At 47.5% G+C, this 20,394-nt stretch overlaps 1 protein-coding gene across 2 annotated transcripts in view; it reads left to right on the top strand.

Moving 5' to 3' along the window:
- The first annotated feature begins 971 nt into the window (after positions 1-971).
- The window catches only part of UPF1 (UPF1 RNA helicase and ATPase), a 40,618-nt gene continuing 21,195 nt past the window's right edge, over positions 972-20,394 (top strand). For both annotated transcript variants that reach the window (XM_079770919.1, XM_079770918.1), the window contains exons 1-4: positions 972-1,482; positions 15,917-16,059; positions 17,771-17,860; positions 19,978-20,145. In XM_079770919.1, coding sequence (XP_079627045.1) covers positions 1,252-1,482; positions 15,917-16,059; positions 17,771-17,860; positions 19,978-20,145 — 632 coding nt within the window. In that variant the 5' untranslated portion in view covers positions 972-1,251. The remainder of the gene's footprint in view (positions 1,483-15,916; positions 16,060-17,770; positions 17,861-19,977; positions 20,146-20,394) is intronic.

The raw sequence follows: 20,394 nt of genomic DNA, 5'->3' as shown, positions 1-20,394 counted from the left end.
AGCCTTTTATTGAGCACCTATATGTGGTTATTATTCTCTGCATGAGGAAGACCTTGTGATGAACAAAGCCAACCCCTGTCCACGTGGAACTTCATAAATATTGAGGGAGTAACTAGTAGCCCATTTATTCTTTTTTGTTGTTAATCCTCACCCAAGGATATATATTTTTCCCATTGATTTTCAGAGAGAGTGGAAGGGAGGAAGAGGGAAGAGAATGAGAGAGAGAAACATACATTGTGAGAGAGACACATCCATTGCTTGCCTCCTGCACGCTCCCCGCTCCCTGGCTGCCGCTCAAACCTGCAACCCAGACACGTGCCCTTGACCGGCCAGGCAAGCTCATTTATTCTTTATCCCACCTTAATGGTTATTATTTTCCTTTCCCAGGAAACCCGAGGCTCAGAGAGGTTAAGTCACTTGTACAAAGTCACACAGCCGGTAGGTGGCCAGGTCAGGATTTCACCCCAGAGCAAGTGTTCCCAATCACTTTGCTATATACTGCCTCTTAATATTAGTATCCGAAGCAACAGACACCATTCCGAGCACCAGGTTCCGTGCTAGGGAAGGTCCGGATTCATTTATTCAACAAATGCACACAGAATACCTATTTTTGTGCAGGCACCCCAGTGTACAGGGGACGTCGCTGAAAGATAGGGCTACACCGTCCCGCCAACCCTCCACAACTGGGTGTTCCACCTACGTAGGGCATTCGGTTAGCGCTCAATTAACCCAAGGGTCGAAGACTCTCCGTCCCCAATGCCCGCCGCCCCGTCATCAGGAAGCAGAGGTTGGGGCGGGACCACGTGTCCCGGCAGCCAACGCGCAGGCAGTTGGAAGCCCCGCCCTCGCGCGTGCGTGCTGCGCGTCTTGTCGGCTTGCTAGGCAGTGTCCCGGCGCGGTTGGAGGCGACGGCAATGAGCGCGCGCGCCTGCGTCGACGTCGGGCTCGCGCACGCGCACCTGCGCTGGCGTCGGGCTCGCGCACGCGCACAGCGCCGGCGGCAGTGGTGGCCGTTCCTGTGGGGGTCTGCGAGCGGCTGGCGGCTACGAGCGGAGCAGCGACGCTGAGGGGCTTACAGGTGGCGGCGGCGGCGGCTCGCGGCCCGGCTCGCGCCGCGGTGGGCGTTTCTCTTCGGTCCAGGGGCGCGGGCGAGGCGGCGGCTGCGGCCTGAGGCCTGCGGCCTAGGCCTCAGCGCGGCGGCGGGCTCGAGTGCAGCGCGGAGCCGGCCTGCGGGCCCTGCGCGTTGGCACCATGAGCGTGGAGGCGTACGGGCCCAGCTCGCAGACGCTCACTTTCCTGGACACCGAGGAGGCCGAGCTTCTCGGCGCCGACACACAAGGCTCCGAGTTCGAGTTCACAGACTTCACCCTCCCCAGCCAGACGCAGACGCCTCCCGGAGGCCCCGGCGGCCCCGGAGGTGGCGGCCCGGGGGTCCCGGTCGGCGCGGGTGCTGGCGCTGCGGCCGGACAACTTGACGTTCAGGTGAGCGGCACATGGCGGCGCCGGAAACCGGACCAGGCCTTAGCGCCTGGGGACCTGCTCCGGTTCCCCGACTCAGGCTGGCCCCCAAGTAACCTGTACCAGATCCCTTACTCCCGCCGGGTCCGAAGTAATCTGTTTCAGGACCAGCTACTCTGACCAGGTCCAGCGTAACCTATCCCGGTTGCCGCACTCCTTACTGGGCGCAGGGCAGACCTGCTCCAGGTGTCTGCGTCTGGGTGATCTGCCGTGGTCCGGATCTAGCTCAGGCCAGGTCTTAGGTGACCTGCCACAAGTCCTCTTCTGAGCATGTCCGAGGTGACCTGCTCTAGGTCCGTCTCCGGCCAAGTCGGGGTGACCTGTCTCTGGGTGCTCCTCCACCTGGGTCCCGGCCCTTCGGTGGAACCGGAGCCCTGCCCCACCCCCACCTGTGGTCGCAGCCATCTGGGCACCCCGCATTCACACACCGAGCCTCCAGATCAAATTTCCCCAAGCCCAGGGACTCTGGCGAGGGGAGAGTGGAGGCTCCTAGAGCAGAAAGGGAATTTTTGCTTCCAGTGGAGAATCCCATTCTCGCTGGCTATAGATGCTGTTCTAAAGGCAGGTTGCATTTTGTTTTTCCTGCTTGCATTGCCTGTTGCTGAAACCGTCGTGTTACATAACTCCATAGCCCTGCCTTGGAAAAGTTAGGTTTGAGTTTGTTCCTCCAGTGGGCAGTGATAGTGGGTTTTACGTAAATGGATCTGCTACATCGGAAATTTGTTTTTAATGATATGAACATTTAGTGAAAGCTGCTTGGGTATTTTAAATTTGGGTTTGGGTTATGAGAAATATCAGGTGTATACTTCCTGGACCTGTGTGGGGCCTGGCTAGGGTCTTGGGCTGCGGTCCCAGGGAATGTCCCCATCATCCTCTAGACCTCAGATTCCATTCAGCAGGTTTTCCTGTGCCTGGCACTTGCCTCAGATTTATTTTCCTGAATTCTCAGCCAGGGAAGAGCTACAAGGCTCACCTTGTCACAGGTGTCCCATGGCCTGAGGACCCAGTGCCAAGGCTGGGGGAGCCACCCCTTCCTCAGCCAGAGTGAACTCAAAACCTGTCCTGGGGGATGGGGGCTTGCGTTCTGGTTGGGTGTCTATCTAGTTGGTTGAGTCACTCCCGTGGGTAGGCCACCCACTTGGGCTTTCTTTTAGTCCCTTCTAGAAGCAGAAAACATTTGACTCATTCTAACCCCAGATTCCTTAAAAATAGAAGTTTGATGGGTGGGGCATCAGGGAGAACAGGTGTGCAAGTATGTATGGGTTTTTTTTTTTTTTCAGTTTTGTTTATATGTGGTGGAGGGAGGAAGGAGAGAGGGGGAGAGTTTGCCCGGAGAGAAGAATGAGCTGCTGGAGGTGGGTGATCATACCTGTAGTCTCGACTCTAGACTTCTCTGTTTCCACAGCTATAAAACGTGGCATAGCAGTTTTAGTTTTGTTACTTTTAAACATACATGAAGTCTGGACTCCTGTATGAATGGGCCAGAAAGTGCTGTCTGTAACTTGTGCTCACCGTGTCGTGTCTGGAAGCCCTAGGATAAAGATTTCTTGGTTGAGCAGTGTGCCACCATTTGTGGGGTGACCTGCCCTAGGTCCGTCAGGGTTGTAAAAGGTAATGGTTTTATTACAAATCCTTTTTTAACTGTAGCCAATACAAAACAGCCAACCTGGAGCAGCTCTGGTTCTAGTTTTGTTCCTGGTGTTTTTGGTTAAGTGAGAGCATGTCCTTCTCTTTCAGTTGAAATAATCGATTTCCTTTCCTCCACCTGAACACTGAGCTGGACAAAATAAAAGCAGTAAAACTTCACTGGAGGTAAACATTGCAGTTGAGCTCACTTGAGTTCTGATGATTTCAAAAGAGACTGCTTTTCCTTACTGGTAGTTAACCCTGATACCCATCCTCCTGCAGCCTAACTTTTGATTTGTATTTGGGGGAGGGGAGTAATATCTTTTGTCAAAGAGGCGGCCCTGAATTTAGGGTAGGGAAAGTTTGACTAGAATAGGAAAGTGAAAAAAAGTTGGTTATCTCCTTTGCCAGTTGGTGGCATTGGCTACCTACAGCATTTGGAAAGATTTTTCTTGTTTGTCCTCAGTAGTTATCTGTATAACCAACTGTATGATGGGGCTTTCAGAGAGACTCAAAAAACCTCCCATTCTGAATGCCTTTTGATCTTATTGGATGAGTGGTTGTAAAGCATCAAGTGCTGTGTAGCCAGTTTTGTATGGACAGATCACATTTTATCCACATACTAGTATCTGTTGTTGGACATTTGGATTGTTCCTGCTTTTACTTACTATGAATAGTGCTGCTGTGAACCTTGGTGTACAAGGTTCTTTGTGGATGTATGTCTTCAGTGAAATTGCTGGGTAACTCCTTCAGAAGCTGCCAGACTGTTTTCCAATGTGCAGCCACTTTTGATAGTCCTGACTGCCAGTTTTGCACAGTTGGTTTTACCTGAAAGTTTGTTTAGAGGCAGAATGAGAGAATGTCCCAGTCAGGGTGAGAGAATGGCAGGCAGGGATGACACCTGCTGAGTTCTTGAGTTGGTTCAAGTAACACTTATTTTCTTGTTTGTGAAATGAAAATGATATTTATCAGGTCCCTCCACATCCTGGGATGAAAAGTGGTGAGGACACAGCCTTGCCAAGTGTCCTTAAGACAGTTTTCTTTTGCACAGCTGACCCTTTTGTGGGTCCTTCCCCACCCTCAAAGGACAGGGAAAGGTAGTTTCAGAAGTCCTTTGCCTAATAGCTGGTGTTACAACCCTTCTGGTCTGTCTAGTTGAATTATTTCTTCTTAACTGTTTCTATAATTGTTTTTCCTCCAAGCATTGGAATTATGGTGAAAATCTAAGATTTGGGAGTACTACCCAATCAAAAAAAAAGAATGAACTGTCAATATATGCAACAATGTGGATGCATCTTAGAATAATTACACTGAGTGAAAAAAGCACTTTGACAAAAGAAAAGATGCTCCTCAACTTACAGTGGGGTTAACATCCCGTTGAGCCCATTGTAAGTTGAAAATATCATAATTCGGAAATGCATTTAATACAACTAACCTACTAAATGCTGTAGCTTAGCCTAGCCTACCTTAAATTTGCTCAGAACACTTACATTAGCCTACAGTTGGGCAAAATCATCTTGCTGCAGCTGCCCAGCATCATGAGAGTATATCGTACCACATATCACTAGCCCAGGAAAAGATAAAAATTTAAAGTATGGTTGTACTGAATGTGTATTCCTTTCTCGCCATCATAAAGTAAAAAAAAATAATAATTCTGGGGACTGTCTGTATATACTCTATATGATTCTGGTGATATAAAGTTCTAGAAAGTGCTAGTGGACTTTGAGTAATAGAGAGCAGGTCTGTGGTTGAGAGAGGGAAGAAAGAAAGGAGGGATGACAAAAGGCACTAGGGGATTTGGGGGTGGTGAATATGGGTGTTTACATCCATTGACATCTTTCAACTTATAAAATTAAACACTTTAAACATGTCATTTATTGTATGTCAGTTGTATCTCGCTGTAAGGTAAAAACCACATGGAGATACCACTGTCCACTTATTGGAGTGGCTCCTTTTTTTGTTTTTAAAAAGTTGGAAATACCACTTGGAACTCTCATAACCTTACTGATCACCCACAGCTCTGTGGCCCAGCAGAGAAACAAGGCAGTTGCCCAAATGTGGGGCTGCTCAGAGGGTTACAGCAGCTTCGTTCATGAGAGCCCCAGACTGGAAACAACCAGTGGCTGTAAACAGGTGACCAGATACACAAAGACTCTTCCTCAGTTGTAATCCTGAGAACACAGACTTGGGCTTCTTTTTCCTTTTCAAGTGGGAAGATACTTTAATAAAGAGTTGTAACCTGTTCTTCAAAACCATACTCCTGCTGCCTTCAGAATTCATGGAAGGCTGTCCCCACATATCCTTGACCATCAGGGAAACATATTTTCTTCTGCTTACTGGCCTGTAGCTTACGAAGAGGAGTGATACAGTTTAGGGGTTCCTAAAAGTGACTTTTTCCATCTGGTTTTGTGAATATGCAGTTCAGCATGCCTTGAGAAAATCCGAGATAAGACACTGGTAACCTTGCAGGAGTCCAAGAAGTGTTCATCCATCACTTTCCCCTTGTTGTATTTCCCAGGTTTGTTTCCAGATACTGAGAACTTAACTAGCAATTAGAACAAAAGAAGGTTTTGTGTCAGTTAATGGTGAATAAATGAAATTACTTATTACTCAATTTACCCATTTCTTCACCCAGATTCAGGAAGATTATGGAGAAAATTAACGCCAATGCAATACCAATATTAACTAAAAACTAAAGTTCTCTCTCAGTCCAGCTTCCACATACCAGAAAAAGACATCTTTCTAATAGCTACAATGAGGTATGATCACATACTGTAGAGCCCTCTCATTTTTAAATGTGCAAGTCAGTGTTTTTCTAGTAAATTTCCGGGGTACGTCTGACCATCACCATAGTCACTTGCTGCCTTTGATTTGTCCTTCACGCCACCTTTTCTTTTCTCCATTTTTAAATTTATTTTTTGTTTGTTAATCCTCACCTGTGGATATTTTTCCATTGATTTTTAGAGAGAGTGGAAGATGTGGGGGGGGGGGGGGGGGAGAGAGAGAGAGAGAGGGAGAGAGAGAGAGAGAGAGAAACATCTATGTAAGAGAGACACATCAATTGATTCCCCCGCCAATCCCCGACCAGGGCCAGGAATTGAACCTGCAACCCAGGTACGTGCCCTTGACCAAAAAAATGAACCCACCGAGCCACACAGGACAGGGCTCCTCCATTTTTGCTCTTGCTCATCTTTATAGTCTTTGGTCAACAGCTATAACATAGGGAAATTGGGTGACCTATACTCAGCCATTCCCGGTCATATGTTAAGGAGATGTGCTTTCCCGTGTACTGGACTCTGCACAAGGATTGTTCAGAGGCAGGAAGTGAGGCCTGGGCATCCTCACAGGTCTGTTCACATTTACTTCTGTCCCCTCTGTGCAGGCCATCAGGCAACCTCTTCAGCCTGGTCCCTGACCCCTGCCCTCAGCAATTCTGCTTGCTGTGCCGTCTTCAGGCACAGCAAGCAGTGAGTCCTTTGCCAGCTGCAGCTCTTTGTTAGAAATGACAGGTGCTGCCCAGATTGTAGTTGACTTCAGGGATGGTGAGGGCCCAGAAGAGGGAGTGGTCTGCCCTGCAAGAGTGTGGCCTAGGCCAGGAGGAGAGTTTAGTCGGCGCTGTGGTTGGATGTGTGCTGCGTGCACTCAAGTGAATGTGTAAGTTACTATGGTACCAGGCTGCCGCAGTGGTCAGTCCTCCTCCTGGGCATATGCTTGTTCTGCACTGGACGCCTCGTTACCTCTGAGTCCTCACAAGGAATTATGACTAGAGCAGACACGAGTTTGTATCTGTGGTTTTCATCAGGGTCTAGGATCCCAGGGCTGAGGCAGGCTCCTCTTGGATTGGAGGTGTGAGTGAGGATAGTGCTAGTCAGCATACCCTTTGGAGGCCCCACCTGAGAGGGGCAAGGGCCTTCCTGGATGGAGTAGCCCCACCAGAGTGATGAGCATGGGGGCTGGAGGGGGCAGATTCTGGGCAGCTGTGGTGGTGCAGAACTGTCCAGCCCGCAGAGTAGAACCATGATGCCCAGCTATGTTCAATGGGACCCAGAGCAGAGTGTGGCCTTGGGAAGTGCAGAGGGGACAGTGAGTCTAGCTGAGTCTCCAGGTCTCAGAGGGTCCTTGAACTCTTCTTGCCAGAAGAGCTTTCCTTGAGAGCAGAATGCTGCTGCTGCTTCTGATAAATGTGAGAGGCCGAGTGGACCTGTGGCTTGCAAAGGGTCCTGTGCCTTTTTATATGTGTTGGTTCAGTAGCAGCTTGCAAGCTGGGCAACTGAGCCAGGCTTCTCAGGATCCCTGTGGACTGTTGCCAGGAGGCTTCTAGACATACAACAGATGCAGGCTGCCTGCTGAGCTCTGAGCCCTTTGTCACTGATGGCACTTGCCTATCTACTTCAGCTCCTTGCAGAGCTCAGCTGCCAGGGATGACAGTGAGCCTGGAGAGGTGGCTCTCCTCACCTTGGGTGGGAGGCATTTGATAGAGCTTCTGGGGATTTCAGGTTGCCACCTATATTGTGTAAAGATGTTTATTATGGATTCTCTAATGTGTAAGTAGTGAAAGTAAACCCTGTCCATCCATTACCTTGAGTTGACAGTTATGAAGGTTTTCCTCTCCCCCTTTTAATGTTTTTCTTCACTGAAATGTTTTAAAGTGTCACTTCAGCTTCCTTCTGAGATTGCTCCATGAGAATTAGCGATGCCCAACCATTGCCCTACAGTATTTAGTCTGCATTTCTAGAAACAAAAAAGGGCACCTCTCCTTCGTAGTTTTACTGCTGTTGTCAGGTGAATGGTGTCAACAGTATTTCACAACCTTCTAATACATGGGGCTTCCTTTCTCCACAATCAGATTCTTTACTGGTTAGAAAGTGTCGCCTTTGCTTGGTCCAAACCCCTTCCAGGTCCAGCGTTAATGTGATTGTTATGTTTACCTGTCCTGCTCTCCAGGGCAGCCCCATTCTTTTCTTTTCATGCCACTAAGCTGGTGTCCGGTTGGGTCATTGTCCTGTGAGGTGTCCTGCCTTCTGGATACACCTTGACTTCTTCTCCTTATATGTGTGGGGTGGGTTCCTACTCAGTCCTCAGGCTCCTTTGCTGTGCAGACAAGAGGCAGCCCAAGGTGACTGGGGGCATGTCCAGTATCCTCGGAGCATGGAAATGAATTACAGAGGTGGACTCAGCATGCTGATCAAAACAAGGGTCCACTAAGGGGGAGGAGGGCGAGTACCTTTTATCTAGAACCCAGCTCTCTGTTGGGTGGGACCATGTCTTCATTGTAAATCCAAAGTGGTCAGCTCACAATTTCATGTGGTTAAAACTAATGGATTAGAGGATGCTAAGAGACATCACCAATAAGACATTGGATCTTGAATTTACAACAACCATAAAGGACATTATTAGGACACTGGGGAAATGTGCCTGTGAGTATTAGATAGCAGTACTATATCAGTATTGCTCCTGAGCGTGATGTCTGTACAGGTATGCCTTGGAGACATTGTAGGTGCAGTTCCAGACCACCGCATTGAAGTCAGTCATGCCACTGTCTTGGTTTCTGAGTATGTATAAATGTTATGTTTATACTATATTGTAGTCTGTTAAATGTACAATAGCTTTATATCTAAAAAAATAATGAATATACCTTACTTTAAAGATACTTTATTGCTATATAATGCTGACCATCATTGGAGTCTTCAGTAAGTTGTGATCTTTTTGCTGCTGGGAAATTTTGCCTTCAATTTGTTAAAAAACAAAAACAAAAAAATAAGATCTGCAAAGCACAATAAAACATGGTATGCCTCTATTGTGATTATGGGGAGGAAGCCATTGTCCTGGGCTCCACAATTCTGAAGTGGATCAGGAAAATAAAAGTGTGTGTGCGCAGAGTGAGAAGGAAAGAGCAGTTGTGGCGAAATGGATCCAGGTGCCAGGTATGTGGGTACTTCATTTTGAAACTTTTTCAAACGTTGGGGGAGGCTGAATCTTCTGTTATCCTTTTCCTGAGGCAGGGCTCAGAGGTTTCTGCCTTAGGCCACTCTGAGGGAAAGGTGATTTCCCACTCCCTCTTTTATATTTAAACCCTGGGTATAAAAGAACAAATGATGAGTCACTTTACAGCCTTTGTGTTTTGGATGAGATGTATTGATTTAACCACTACTAGTATGAGGGCTTCCTGGCATGTGGACTCAGTTCTGGGTGCTAGGGTCATAGCAGGGAGCAGGACAGGCATAGTGGCCTCACTGGGTTCCCCCACATGGGGTCAGGGGAGGCCTCCCAGGGACATGCCCTGTGGCCTGAGACCCGAAGGACCAGGAGCCAGCTGTGCAGAGACCAAGGGACAGTGAGTGGAAGGGCCCCTGGTACCTGCTGTCTGAGAGACTGAGGGAGAGAAAGGTCTGTTTCATATTTAGTGGTAAGATGCTTACAAAGTTTGAAGTAAAAACTGTGGTATAGTTTTTTCCAGCACATTGAGTGGTAATTTTTGAATGTACATGCTTTTCCTCTGTGAGAATGAAATGACCTCTCTTCATATGCTCTGATACTCACCGTCTGAGTTCTGTAGTGGGGTGTATGGAACTGTCTCTGGCAGTAAACCCTTGCGGGCGTTGATCAGCTCAGCAGCTCATAGATAGACTTTATACAGTGAGTGTCTAGAACACAGGTGGAGAGGGAACTGTTTACCCAGTGATGTGGTGCCTTAGGGTGCCCATGGGTGCAGGGAGGCCCTGCCCCTTTTGAGCCCAGCAGGATCCAGAGGTCCTGACTGGAAGTGAGGGCTTGGTGACCTTGGAGGACTTCAGTCCTGTGCCAGCTAAGGACGAGGACACCCTGCACTCCTCCCATTGTATCACCTGACATGGGATGTGGGCCTTCTCTGTGCCAGCTACTCTCTAGTGTTTTAACTTATTTAATTACGATTTCTAAGGTCAAAACTTTTTTAAACCTCAATGCTTTTATTATTTTTTAATGAAGCTGTGAAGATTTTGTTTTATTATTTTTAAATACACTTTTATTGATTTCAGAGAGGAAGGGAGAAGGAGAGAGATAGAAACATCAATGATGAGAGAGAATCATTGATTGGCTGCCTCTTGCATGCCCCAGAGACTGGGGATCAAGCCCACAACCAGGACATGTGCCTTTGACTGGAATCGAACCTGGGACCCTTCAGTCCACAGGACGACACTATCCATTGAACCAAACCAGCCAGAGCTAATCATTATTCTTTTATTCCTCACCTGAGGAGTGAGGATATTTTTCTATTGATTTTTAAAAATATATATTTTATTGATTTCAGAGAGAGGAAGGGTGAGGGATAGAAACATCAGTGATGAGAGAGAGAGAGAAACATCAGTGATTGATCGGCTGCCTCCTGCACGCCCCCTACTGGGGACCAAGCCCACAACCCGTGCCCACAACCGGGGCGTGTGCCCTGACCAGAATCGAGCCCTGACCTCCTGGTTCATAGGTCTATGTTCAACCACTGAGCCACACTGGCCGGGCTGACTTTTTTTTTTTTTTTTTTTTTTTTTTTGAGTGGAAGGAAAGATAGAAAGGAGGGAGCAGAGAGAAACATCAGTATGAGAGAGCTACATCAATGGGTTGCTTCACACTCTTGCCCCAACCGGGAGTAGGGATTAAACCTGCAACCCAGGTATGTGCCCTTGACCGGGAATCAAACACAAGACCCTCAGTGCATAGCCCAATGCTCCAACCATCAAGCCACGCTGGCCAGGGCAAGGTCACATGTATTTTTGAAGTTAATGTTATATTAAAACTTTACAGGCAGTAGAGGGAGAAACTAACAACCCAGCTATAGAGGTCAGTTTGTGTTGTTGCCAGCTCACAGCTGGGCAGGAGTGGGGCTAGTGGGAGCTAGGAGTGTTTGCACATGCATGTGTGCACTCAGGCATGTGAGTGAGGAGTGCCATACCACACTCCCCAGCTAGGCAGCTTCAGGGCCCTGGGGCCTTGGGGAATCTGTACTTCTCCTTGGCTTTAGTGGGGGGTGAGGATAGTATCCCTTACTTGGATCCATATTCTGTTGTCTCCCTGGAGTTCCAAAAGTGGACTTAGATTTCCGCCCCTTATTAAGCCTGAAGGGATCAGTGTGGTTTAGAGGGGGTTGCCACGTGGCTAGTCAGGCTTGGCTGGTCAGGCTCCCTTACAAGCCTCACATGCTCCTGAGGTGCCTTATCCCTCTCCCTGGCGAGGGGAGGTGAAATGTGAGGCAGGAGTGGGTAGGATGAGGGCCACCCAGGTGGTGGGCACTTTCCCTTTTATTTCACATACTACTAGTAATTTTGATGTTTCAGGAAAAGATTCAGATACCACCAAGAATGTGTGTGTATATATATATATATATATATATATATGTATATATATTGATTTCAGAGAGGAATGGAGAGGGAAGAGAGAGAAACATCAATGATGAGAGTCATTTATTAGCTTCTTCTTGCATGCCCCATACTGGGGATTGAGCCTGCAGCCAGGGCATGTGCCCCAACTGGGAATGGAACTGTGACCTCCTGGTTCACAGTTTGATGCTCAACCACTGAGCCACGCCACCTGGGCTATTTCTTTATATGTTAAAGCTTGTACTACCTGATAAGAGATCTTAGGAGTTCTTCTAGACTAGGAGTCAGTAAATAATTTCTTGACGGGCTATATAGTAAATACACTAGACTGTGGGACAAGAAACAAAATTGAAACTATTATTAGGTATTTAGTCCAATCATTTAAAAATATAAATACCATTCGGAGCTTAAGAAGGTGGCCTGCAGGCTGATCCTGGTCGAGGGGACAATTTGCATGTTAGCCTTTTATTATATAGGATATACACTGAGTGGCCAGATTATTATGCGTTCAGAGATCATAATAATCTGGCCACTCAGTGTATATGCCCCCCACACTGCCATGAACTGAAATCCAGGTGCCATGAGAAAACCAACACGAATGTGTCTAGGTACATTCACATCAAGAGACATTGTGAGCCAGCAGTGCCAGTCCTCTTGGCAGCCTCACACCAGTGTTGCCACTATATGTGTCAGGAGAGGCATGACCAGATGAAGAGGTGACTCTTTGAAGTGATATCCAACAAAAATTTTACAATCAAATTAAAATTGGGCAAAGGACTTTAATAGACATGTCTCCAAAGAGAATATACGAGTGGCCAACAAGCACATGAAAAGATGTAGCCATCAGAGAAATGAAAATCAAAACCACAATGAGATACCACCTCATATCCATTAGAATGACTCTTGTTTGTTTGTTTTTATTTTGTTTTGTTTTTTGTTAATCCTTACCTGAGGATTTTTCCATTGATTGTTAGGGAGAGTGGAAGAGAGAGGGCAAGACTGAGAGAAACATCGATGTGAAACACATCGATTGGTTGCCTCCTGCACGAGCCCTGACCAGGGCCTGGGCCAGGGAGGAACCTGCAGTGAAGGTATGTGCCCTTGACCAGAATCGAACCTGGGACCCTTTGATCCACAGGCTGAGGCTCTATACACTGACCCAAACCGGCTAGGGCTGTTTGTTTTTTTATAAAACAAAACCAGAAATATTATAACAAATGTTGATGAGGATGTGGACAAATTGGAGCCCTTGTGCACTGTGGTGGGAATGTAAAGGTGTAGCCACTGAGTAAAATAGTCTAGCATTCCTCAAAAAGTTAAACATAAAATGATTTTGGCCGAAACTGGTTTGGCTCAGTGGATAGAGCGTCGGTCTGCGGACTGAAAGGTCCCAGGTTCGATTCCGGTCAAGGGCATGTACATTGGTTGCGGGCACATCCCCAGTGGGGGATGTGCAGGAGGCAGCTGGTTGATGTTTCTCTCTCATCGATGTTTCTAGCTTTCTATCCCTCTCCCTTCCTCTCTGTAAAAAATCAATAAAATATATATTTTTTTAAAAAAAGAGTGTGGTTTAAAAAAAATAAAATGATTTTGTGACCCAGTAGCTCCACTTCTGGGTGTATAACCAAAAGAAATGAAAGCAGGGTCTCTTAAGAGATATTTGTACACCCATGTTCACAGCAGCCAAAAGGCAGAAGCAACCCAAGTGTCCACTGACACATGGCTAGATAAACGAAATGGAATGAATCTATGTAGTGGAATATTACTTTGCTTTAAAAAGGAAGGGGAATCTGACACATACTACATCATGGATGAACCTTGAAGACATTATGCTGAGTTAAATAAGCCAGACACAAAAGGACAAATACCTTATGATTCATTTATATGAGGTTCCTAGAGGAGTCGAATTCAGATAGACTTGAAAATAAAATGGTGGGTGCCAGGGGGAGGCCAATGGGGAGTTAGTGTTTAATGGGAACACAGTTTGGGAAGATGGAAAGTTCTGGAGATGGATGGTGAGAATGGTCACATACTAATGTGAATATATTTAAATGCCCCTGAACTGTATACTTAAAAGTAGTTAAGATGGTATATTTTATGTTAAGTGTACTTTATCATATTTTTTTTTAAAGAAGGTAAGGGATTCACAAAGAGGTATTTGCGATGATGTTATAGTTTTGTTGTGTTTTTTTTTTTTGCATAAAATCTAAAAGTTGATTTTGACTCTTTGAAAAAAAAATGTTTTTCAAACAAAGCATACAGTCCTATATAATAAAAGCCTAACGTGCAAATTGCCTCCTCGGGTGGTCGGGTGGTCGTTCTGGGAGACCAGGAGTTTGACCCCTCACTATGATGTGCGCTGACCACCAGGGGGTGGAACATGGCAGGTGTTGGCGATGTGGCGCTGGCAACAGGCTGTAGTGGAGGCACTGCCAGCCCCAGTGGGCCCCGATGAGAGTGGGACTGCGGTGGGATGGTGGAGCAGGTATGAGCAGGGCCTGATCGCCCCTCCTGTTGTCCTGCAGATGGTGACCGGCCGCAGTGGCGGCAGGGGGCGGGGCTGCTGCCTGGCTCTCAGGCGCTGGGGGGGGGGGGGCAACTGGTCGCCCTGCAGGTGGGATGTTAAAACAGGTGAGGGGGCGGGGCTGTGAGGCTGGGGCTGCGAGCCTGGGGGCACGAGCTGGGGCCCGATCTGCACAGGACACCCCAAGGGACCCCACTCGTGCACAAATTTGTGCACCGGGCCTCTAGTCTTATAATTAACCTGGTTGCTGCCGTCCTGAAAAAAGCATATTAATGTGGTGGCTGACACTGAAATAGCGTTCTGATCTTGGCTGAGACCATTGCAGACATAGGTGTTCTTATAACAGGATGCTGACTTCCCGACACCCCAAATGTAATACCCTTCTCATGAGAATAGCTGTCCTTAGGCTTGTACAGGTGATTCAGACAGAGTGTGGCACTGCTGGCTCAGGCTGTGCTGGCTCTGGTTTTTGGTCCCCTGGCTCTAGGTAGCAGGGTTCTGCAAGGGAATAGAGCTGATATTTGCCCTGGGGCTCCTATCACCCCTCTCTAGGCTTCCTCACCACACAAAGCTCCTGTTGCCTGACCTAGCCTTGTGTGGGCTGTGGCCCCTGGGAGGAGATGACCAGACTGTTGACTGCCACCTGAGGTTCCTATAGGGATAATGCTAGGATTCCTGTTCCCCTGGGGGAGCTGAGTCTGTGCACCCCTGAATGGACTTGTGAGCTCATCAGTAGTGCCTGTGAAATTCATGGCTTAGTTACTTAAAGTTGTTGTTTTTTGTGTTTTTGTTGTTATAACATAAAAGGTAATATATTTAGTAAGATTATTGACTGAATTCGGAAGGTTATCCTACCATTCAATTTCTAATTTGTAATCAAGAAAGGGCTGCCTTCCAGAGAGGGTACTGGGATGGAGGAAGTCTGTCTACTAAGGAGATAACTGCTTTCCAGGGCTCACAACTTAGACTCAGGGGCTTAGGCTTTGGAAGGACCCTTCACTGTGTGGGATTCCAGGTCCTCTGGCCTGACATTGTGCAGCTGTCCCCAGAGGGGATCATATTTGGCTTGTAGAAAGTCCTCTTGCTTCTGTGGCCCTCAGTGATGGAAACAAAGCATTTCCCTCTGCATCCTGGTTGTCACTGTGGCTCTATGGGGGTTGAGTCTGTCTGCCCTGTTTCGGTTTGAATAGTTTTTTTGTTTTGTTTGTTTTTTGGGTTTTTTTGTAACTCTCAGCCGAGGATATTTTTCCATTGATTTTTTAAAAATATGATATTCCTTTTTAAAAAATATTTCTTTATTGATTTCAGAGAGGAAGGGAGAGGGAAAGAGAGATAGAAACATTAATGATGAGAGAGAATCATTGATTGGCTGCCTCCTGCATGTCCCCTACTGGGGATCAAGCCCACAACCAAGGTACATGCCCTTGACCGGAATCGAACATGGGACCCTTCAGTACGCAGGCTGACACTCTTGTCTACTGAGCCAAACCAGCTAGGGCTCCATTGATTTTTAGAGAGAAGGAAAGATAGAGAGAAATATTGATGTGAGAGAACAAACACATCAATCAGTTGCCTCCTGCACGAGCCCTGACCAGGGCCCCGGCCAGGACGGAGCCTACAACCAAGGTACGTGTCCTTAACCAGAATTGGACCCAGGGCCCTTTAGTTCACAGGCTAGCGCTCTACCCACTGAGCCATACTGGCTAGGGTAGGTCTGAGTAGGTTTGATAGGGATGGGGAGAGTGTGAAATGGCAAAGCAGAAGATACTGAAATGTCTCAAAGTGGAGAGCAGGCCAGTGCTTCATAGGAGGGTTGCCATGGCTACTCACTTGGGGAGAAGCTACATGCCCAATGCCTGAAGGCTGTAGGCTTGCATGTGATACTGCTGTTCTGTGGTAGGTTGGAGGACCTGAGGGCATCCTGCAGAATGGGGCTGTGGATGACAGTGTGGCCAAGACCAGCCAGTTGCTGGCCGAGTTGAACTTCGAAGAAGATGAAGAAGATACCTATTACACAAAGGACCTACCAGTACATGCCTGCAGGTGAGCATCAACAGCAGAGGCATCCCAGAGACCGCTGTTGGTCACATGTCCTTGGGAATAAAGAGGTTGCTAGGCCTGTGTACACGTTACCAGGCAGGAGAGTGGGCTCAGTACCCTCTGTCACCCTTGGTTATTCCAGCAGGTAGGGAAAGGTTCCCCTCTTGGCCTTCCTCAGGTCCTGGGGGTGTTCCTGGTACCTGCCTCACTCACTCATCAGGAAGAACTCTTCTCATTGGGTGAGCATTTGGGTTTCTAGGGTAAATAGAGCCACTAAGATTTCTCTTACAGAGAGATTACTGTTGGATTCTTTAAAATGTCTGCTTCCTGAAAAATTGGAAGTGGACAGTCAGTGGGAGACCTGCATATTGACCAAATTTGGAATTCTCATCTAGAGCAGGACCCATTCCTTACGTTTAGACTTATTCTTGCTTTTTTGTTACACACACAAGAGGAAATTGAGACCAAAAGAGGTGAAATGATCTTGCTTAGGGCACTCAGCCAGTTGGGGCAGCTTTGGGCCTGGGGCTCTGTTCAGCCCTGCCTGCCCTTTGGGCACACTGCCCCCAGTGTCTACCCACCAAGGGACAGAGCGCTGCATCCTCCCGCCCCCTCTTCCCCCATTTTACCTTATTTTGGCTCTTTGTTCACTCTCATTTCAAATGTTTGTTTTTCATGTTTGTTAGTCCTCACTGGAGGATATTATTTTCCATTGATTTTTTTAGAGAGTAGGAGTGGGGAGGGGGAGGGAAACATTGATGTGAGGGAAAGACATCACTTAGTTGCCTCCCTCCCTGACCAGGGTCTGGGATTGAACCTACAACCCAGGTACATGCCCTTGACTAGGAATCAAACCTGTGATCCTTTGGTGCATGGGCTGACGCTCTAACCACTGAGAAACACCAGCCAGGGCTCATTTACAAATGTTTTTGCATATATATGAGTGATGTATTAGTGTTCCTGTTATATACACAGTTGCCAGTCCCGGTGAAGCTGCAAGTGGTTAAAGTCTATACAACCCCTTGGCCCTCCCGGCTGTCCATATGTGGAGGGTTTGTGGGGGAAGGTTCTTGGTTGAGCACATTCTGGTTTGAGACTGAGTCTTGGCTTCATACACTTACAGACTCTGTGGAGAGCCAGTGGTTTTGTTTTGGGTATGTTGACTTTCAGAAAAACAAGATGGGGGGTATTGTGGTGGTGGACTCTCCTGATGTGCTCTTTTGGAGCTGAGTTCTGTCACCCAGGAGCCTCTGCTGCTGGGTCTGAGTTGAGCGTTCCTGGGAGCATGGTGCCCTCTGCTGGAGTGTGAGCAAAGTATAGTCACAGCTCACTTTCCAAGTGCCCAGAGCTACCTATGGACACCCCTTTCATAAGTTACATTCCTGAAACTGAAGGCCATAGGGGTGACCAGGTTGCCTTTAGGGTGTTGGGCTCACTTGGACTTCGCACAGCGCCTGCTCCCCACTTGGAAGGGGTTTTGTTGCAGTCTGCGTTATCTCTGAGCGTCTCGACAGCACCCCAACTCCTTTCTGCATTCACAGGACCAGGAAACCTCAACAGTTAACTGATTGGATTTTGTTAGTAGGATTGTTGGGTTTGAGTATGTTTTTAATGAAAAACTTTAAAATGTTGTAAGAGGAAAAAATTTTACATTCTGCCAAATTAAAACCAGAGAGCGATCTTCCAGCTTTAACTGTTCATTTTTATTTTTTAGTTACTGCGGAATACATGATCCTGCTTGCGTGGTTTACTGTAATACCAGCAAGAAGTGGTTCTGTAATGGACGTGGAAATACTTCTGGCAGGTAGGTATCAGACTGCCATGTGTCTTTAATCAGACTGCGCTCAGATTTGTGTGTAAATTATGGAAATGCTAAAGCGAAGCACAATATAAAATCATGCTAACAAACCTGGGTTTTTTCCTTCTCTGTGACGGGTTTAACTTGAAACAGATGGTGCTGTGTGAATGCCTTAATGTATTTACCCTTGATTTATTCTCTCATTCTTTTTATTATGCCAGTATGGTTGGCTTAATTTCTCATTCCTAGTTTTTATTTATATTTTTCTGCAAGATGAGCTCCTTGCATTCCTGTTCATCTTCATTATGGGGTGCCCGGGGAGGATGTTCCCAAGACAGTAATGGGCATCCATGGGAGCCACTTCCTGAGAAGGCTCCCTTAGGCCTGAGCTCACTGAGTAGTTTAGAGGCTAACGCGGGCCAAATCCTGAATCATCAGATTAAATCAAGTTTATCTGACCAGCGGTGGCTCTGGGCTCCCTCCTGATCACCAGCACTAGTGACTGAGCCCATGCTTGTGTTTGGTATTGGGGTGAGAGCAGTGTGATGGTGGTGCTTAGTTTCTAGGGAGAGTCGGTCTGTCTAGCTCAAGTGCTGGACTCCTTGGCCCCTACCCCGGGTTCACTGCAGTGCCACAAGAAGCAGAGCAGAGTCTCAGGGGGCCAGGGCTCCAGGTCTTCAGCAAGGAAGCAGCATCTTCTGAGGTTCATGTTTTGGAGAAGTGACAAAAATCTACAGGCAGGTTTATGTGCACAGAGCCCCATCCACCCTTCCTGTACCTTCAGCAGCCGTGGGCCAGGCCTTAACATCATGCTGCCTAAGGACACAGAGTGATTGGGTCTTGGGTCATCTCACAGTTAGTATGCAAATTGTGGGGTTCTGAGCAAGGCAAGAAAGGGGGCTAATATTTTTAAAACACTTAAAAGGAAAAGCATCTCCAAGGTGACCAGAAGAGATTCTAGTCCTATTTTCAGAATGTTCTGGACAATTTGTGTTACCATGTTTGCATTAGTTCCTCTCCTGCAGGGAAAGCAATTAAATAAAACTTGTCTCAGTTGGCAACCCTAGCTTCTGGTCAGCAGTTAAGATCAGGGAAGTGAGGGAAGGGCCTCCATGAGAAAACAGGCTCAGTCAACCAGCATCACATGCTCTTTACAAGGCTTGAGTGAAAGCTGACAGGGTCCTGTTGCCACTGTAGGGGGGTGAAGTGGATACAGATGGTATAAGAGGAAACCATTGTAATATGCCCAGTGGTGGTGGCTCCAGAGAGGAGTGGAGGATTTTGGGGGGTGCTGAGAGCGGTGATGGTTGGTTAGATTATCTGATGACAGACTGTGGGGCCAGAGAGGGTTCTAGCCTAACCTCGTGACAGGAAGGGTTTACTCATGTGAAGAGAGGGCTGCCACAAGTAGTGTTCCATAAACTTACAGAAAGCCCGAGGTAGGGCCTGTACCATCTGTGAGCCCCAGTGGCACAGTCCATGAATTAGGTGAGTTGTAGCCTGGAAATGAGAACAATGGCAGAGTCCTGGACACACCGAGACAGCAGGGTTCCTGAGGATTTCATTGCTGGCCCTTGTGCTTCCTGAGAATAGCCCTGAGCTCCCTATTTGATATTTTTTATTGTCCTCAGCTTTTAATATGCTTGCTTATAAAGTTTCCTGGCCTGCAGCATATTAGGAGTCGTTGCTCCTGGCAGCCAGCACAGAGGTCACTTCCTCAGGGCTTCTATAGGCAGCCCTGTGCCAGAGAAGTGACTTTGAAAGAAGCATCAGAGAAGCTACAAGGAGCAAGAGGAGTTGGGAAAGGGGCAGCAGCTGTAGATTCAGTGAGGCCCAATAGTTGGACTTAAGAAAGCAGGAACTGGAGGGGGTGGGAGGTAAGAGGCAGAAACTGTGAAATGTGTTGGGGAAGTTTTCCTTAAAAGTGGTTCAAGGCGGATTTGTGCTCAATGGGGAGCCAGTTCAGGGGCGGCTGGTCTCCTGGGACACCAGATGGATGAGGTGTGACCAACCCTGCTAATGGACCGTGAATGGTACCGGAACTTTTAACAGGGGCTCAAGAATTGGAAGTGGTGAAAAGCCAAACTTTTGAGTGTTAACTATTTATCATTTCCTGATTTAAGCCACATTGTAAATCACCTTGTGAGGGCAAAATGCAAAGAGGTGACTCTGCACAAGGATGGGCCCCTTGGTGAGACAGTCCTGGAGTGTTACAACTGTGGCTGCCGCAACGTCTTCCTGCTTGGCTTCATCCCTGCCAAGGCTGACTCAGTGGTGGTGCTGTTGTGCAGGTGAGGGCTCCCCAATTTCCCTGGGGGCCAGCTCTGACTCAGTGGAACTTTAAAATGGTTTCTGTTGACTGGCTAGATGTTCGGGGGTTGGGGCTTGTTGGAGAGCTAGGACTGTCAAGTAACTCTGTGGGTGTGTTCTGGTTAAATCATAAAAATGATTCTATAAAACCAAAGTCTGTTTTGAGTTTTAAGAGTTCAGAGCTCAAGTGTGTGTGGAGATGCAATTTATTACTAACAATTTAAAGGTAA

This window comes from Cnephaeus nilssonii (genome assembly GCF_951640355.1).
Source record: "Cnephaeus nilssonii genome assembly, chromosome: 5".
Lineage (NCBI taxonomy): Eukaryota > Metazoa > Chordata > Mammalia > Chiroptera > Vespertilionidae > Cnephaeus > Cnephaeus nilssonii.
Note: the sequence above shows the minus strand (reverse complement) of the source record. Positions and strands in the feature narration are given on the sequence as shown.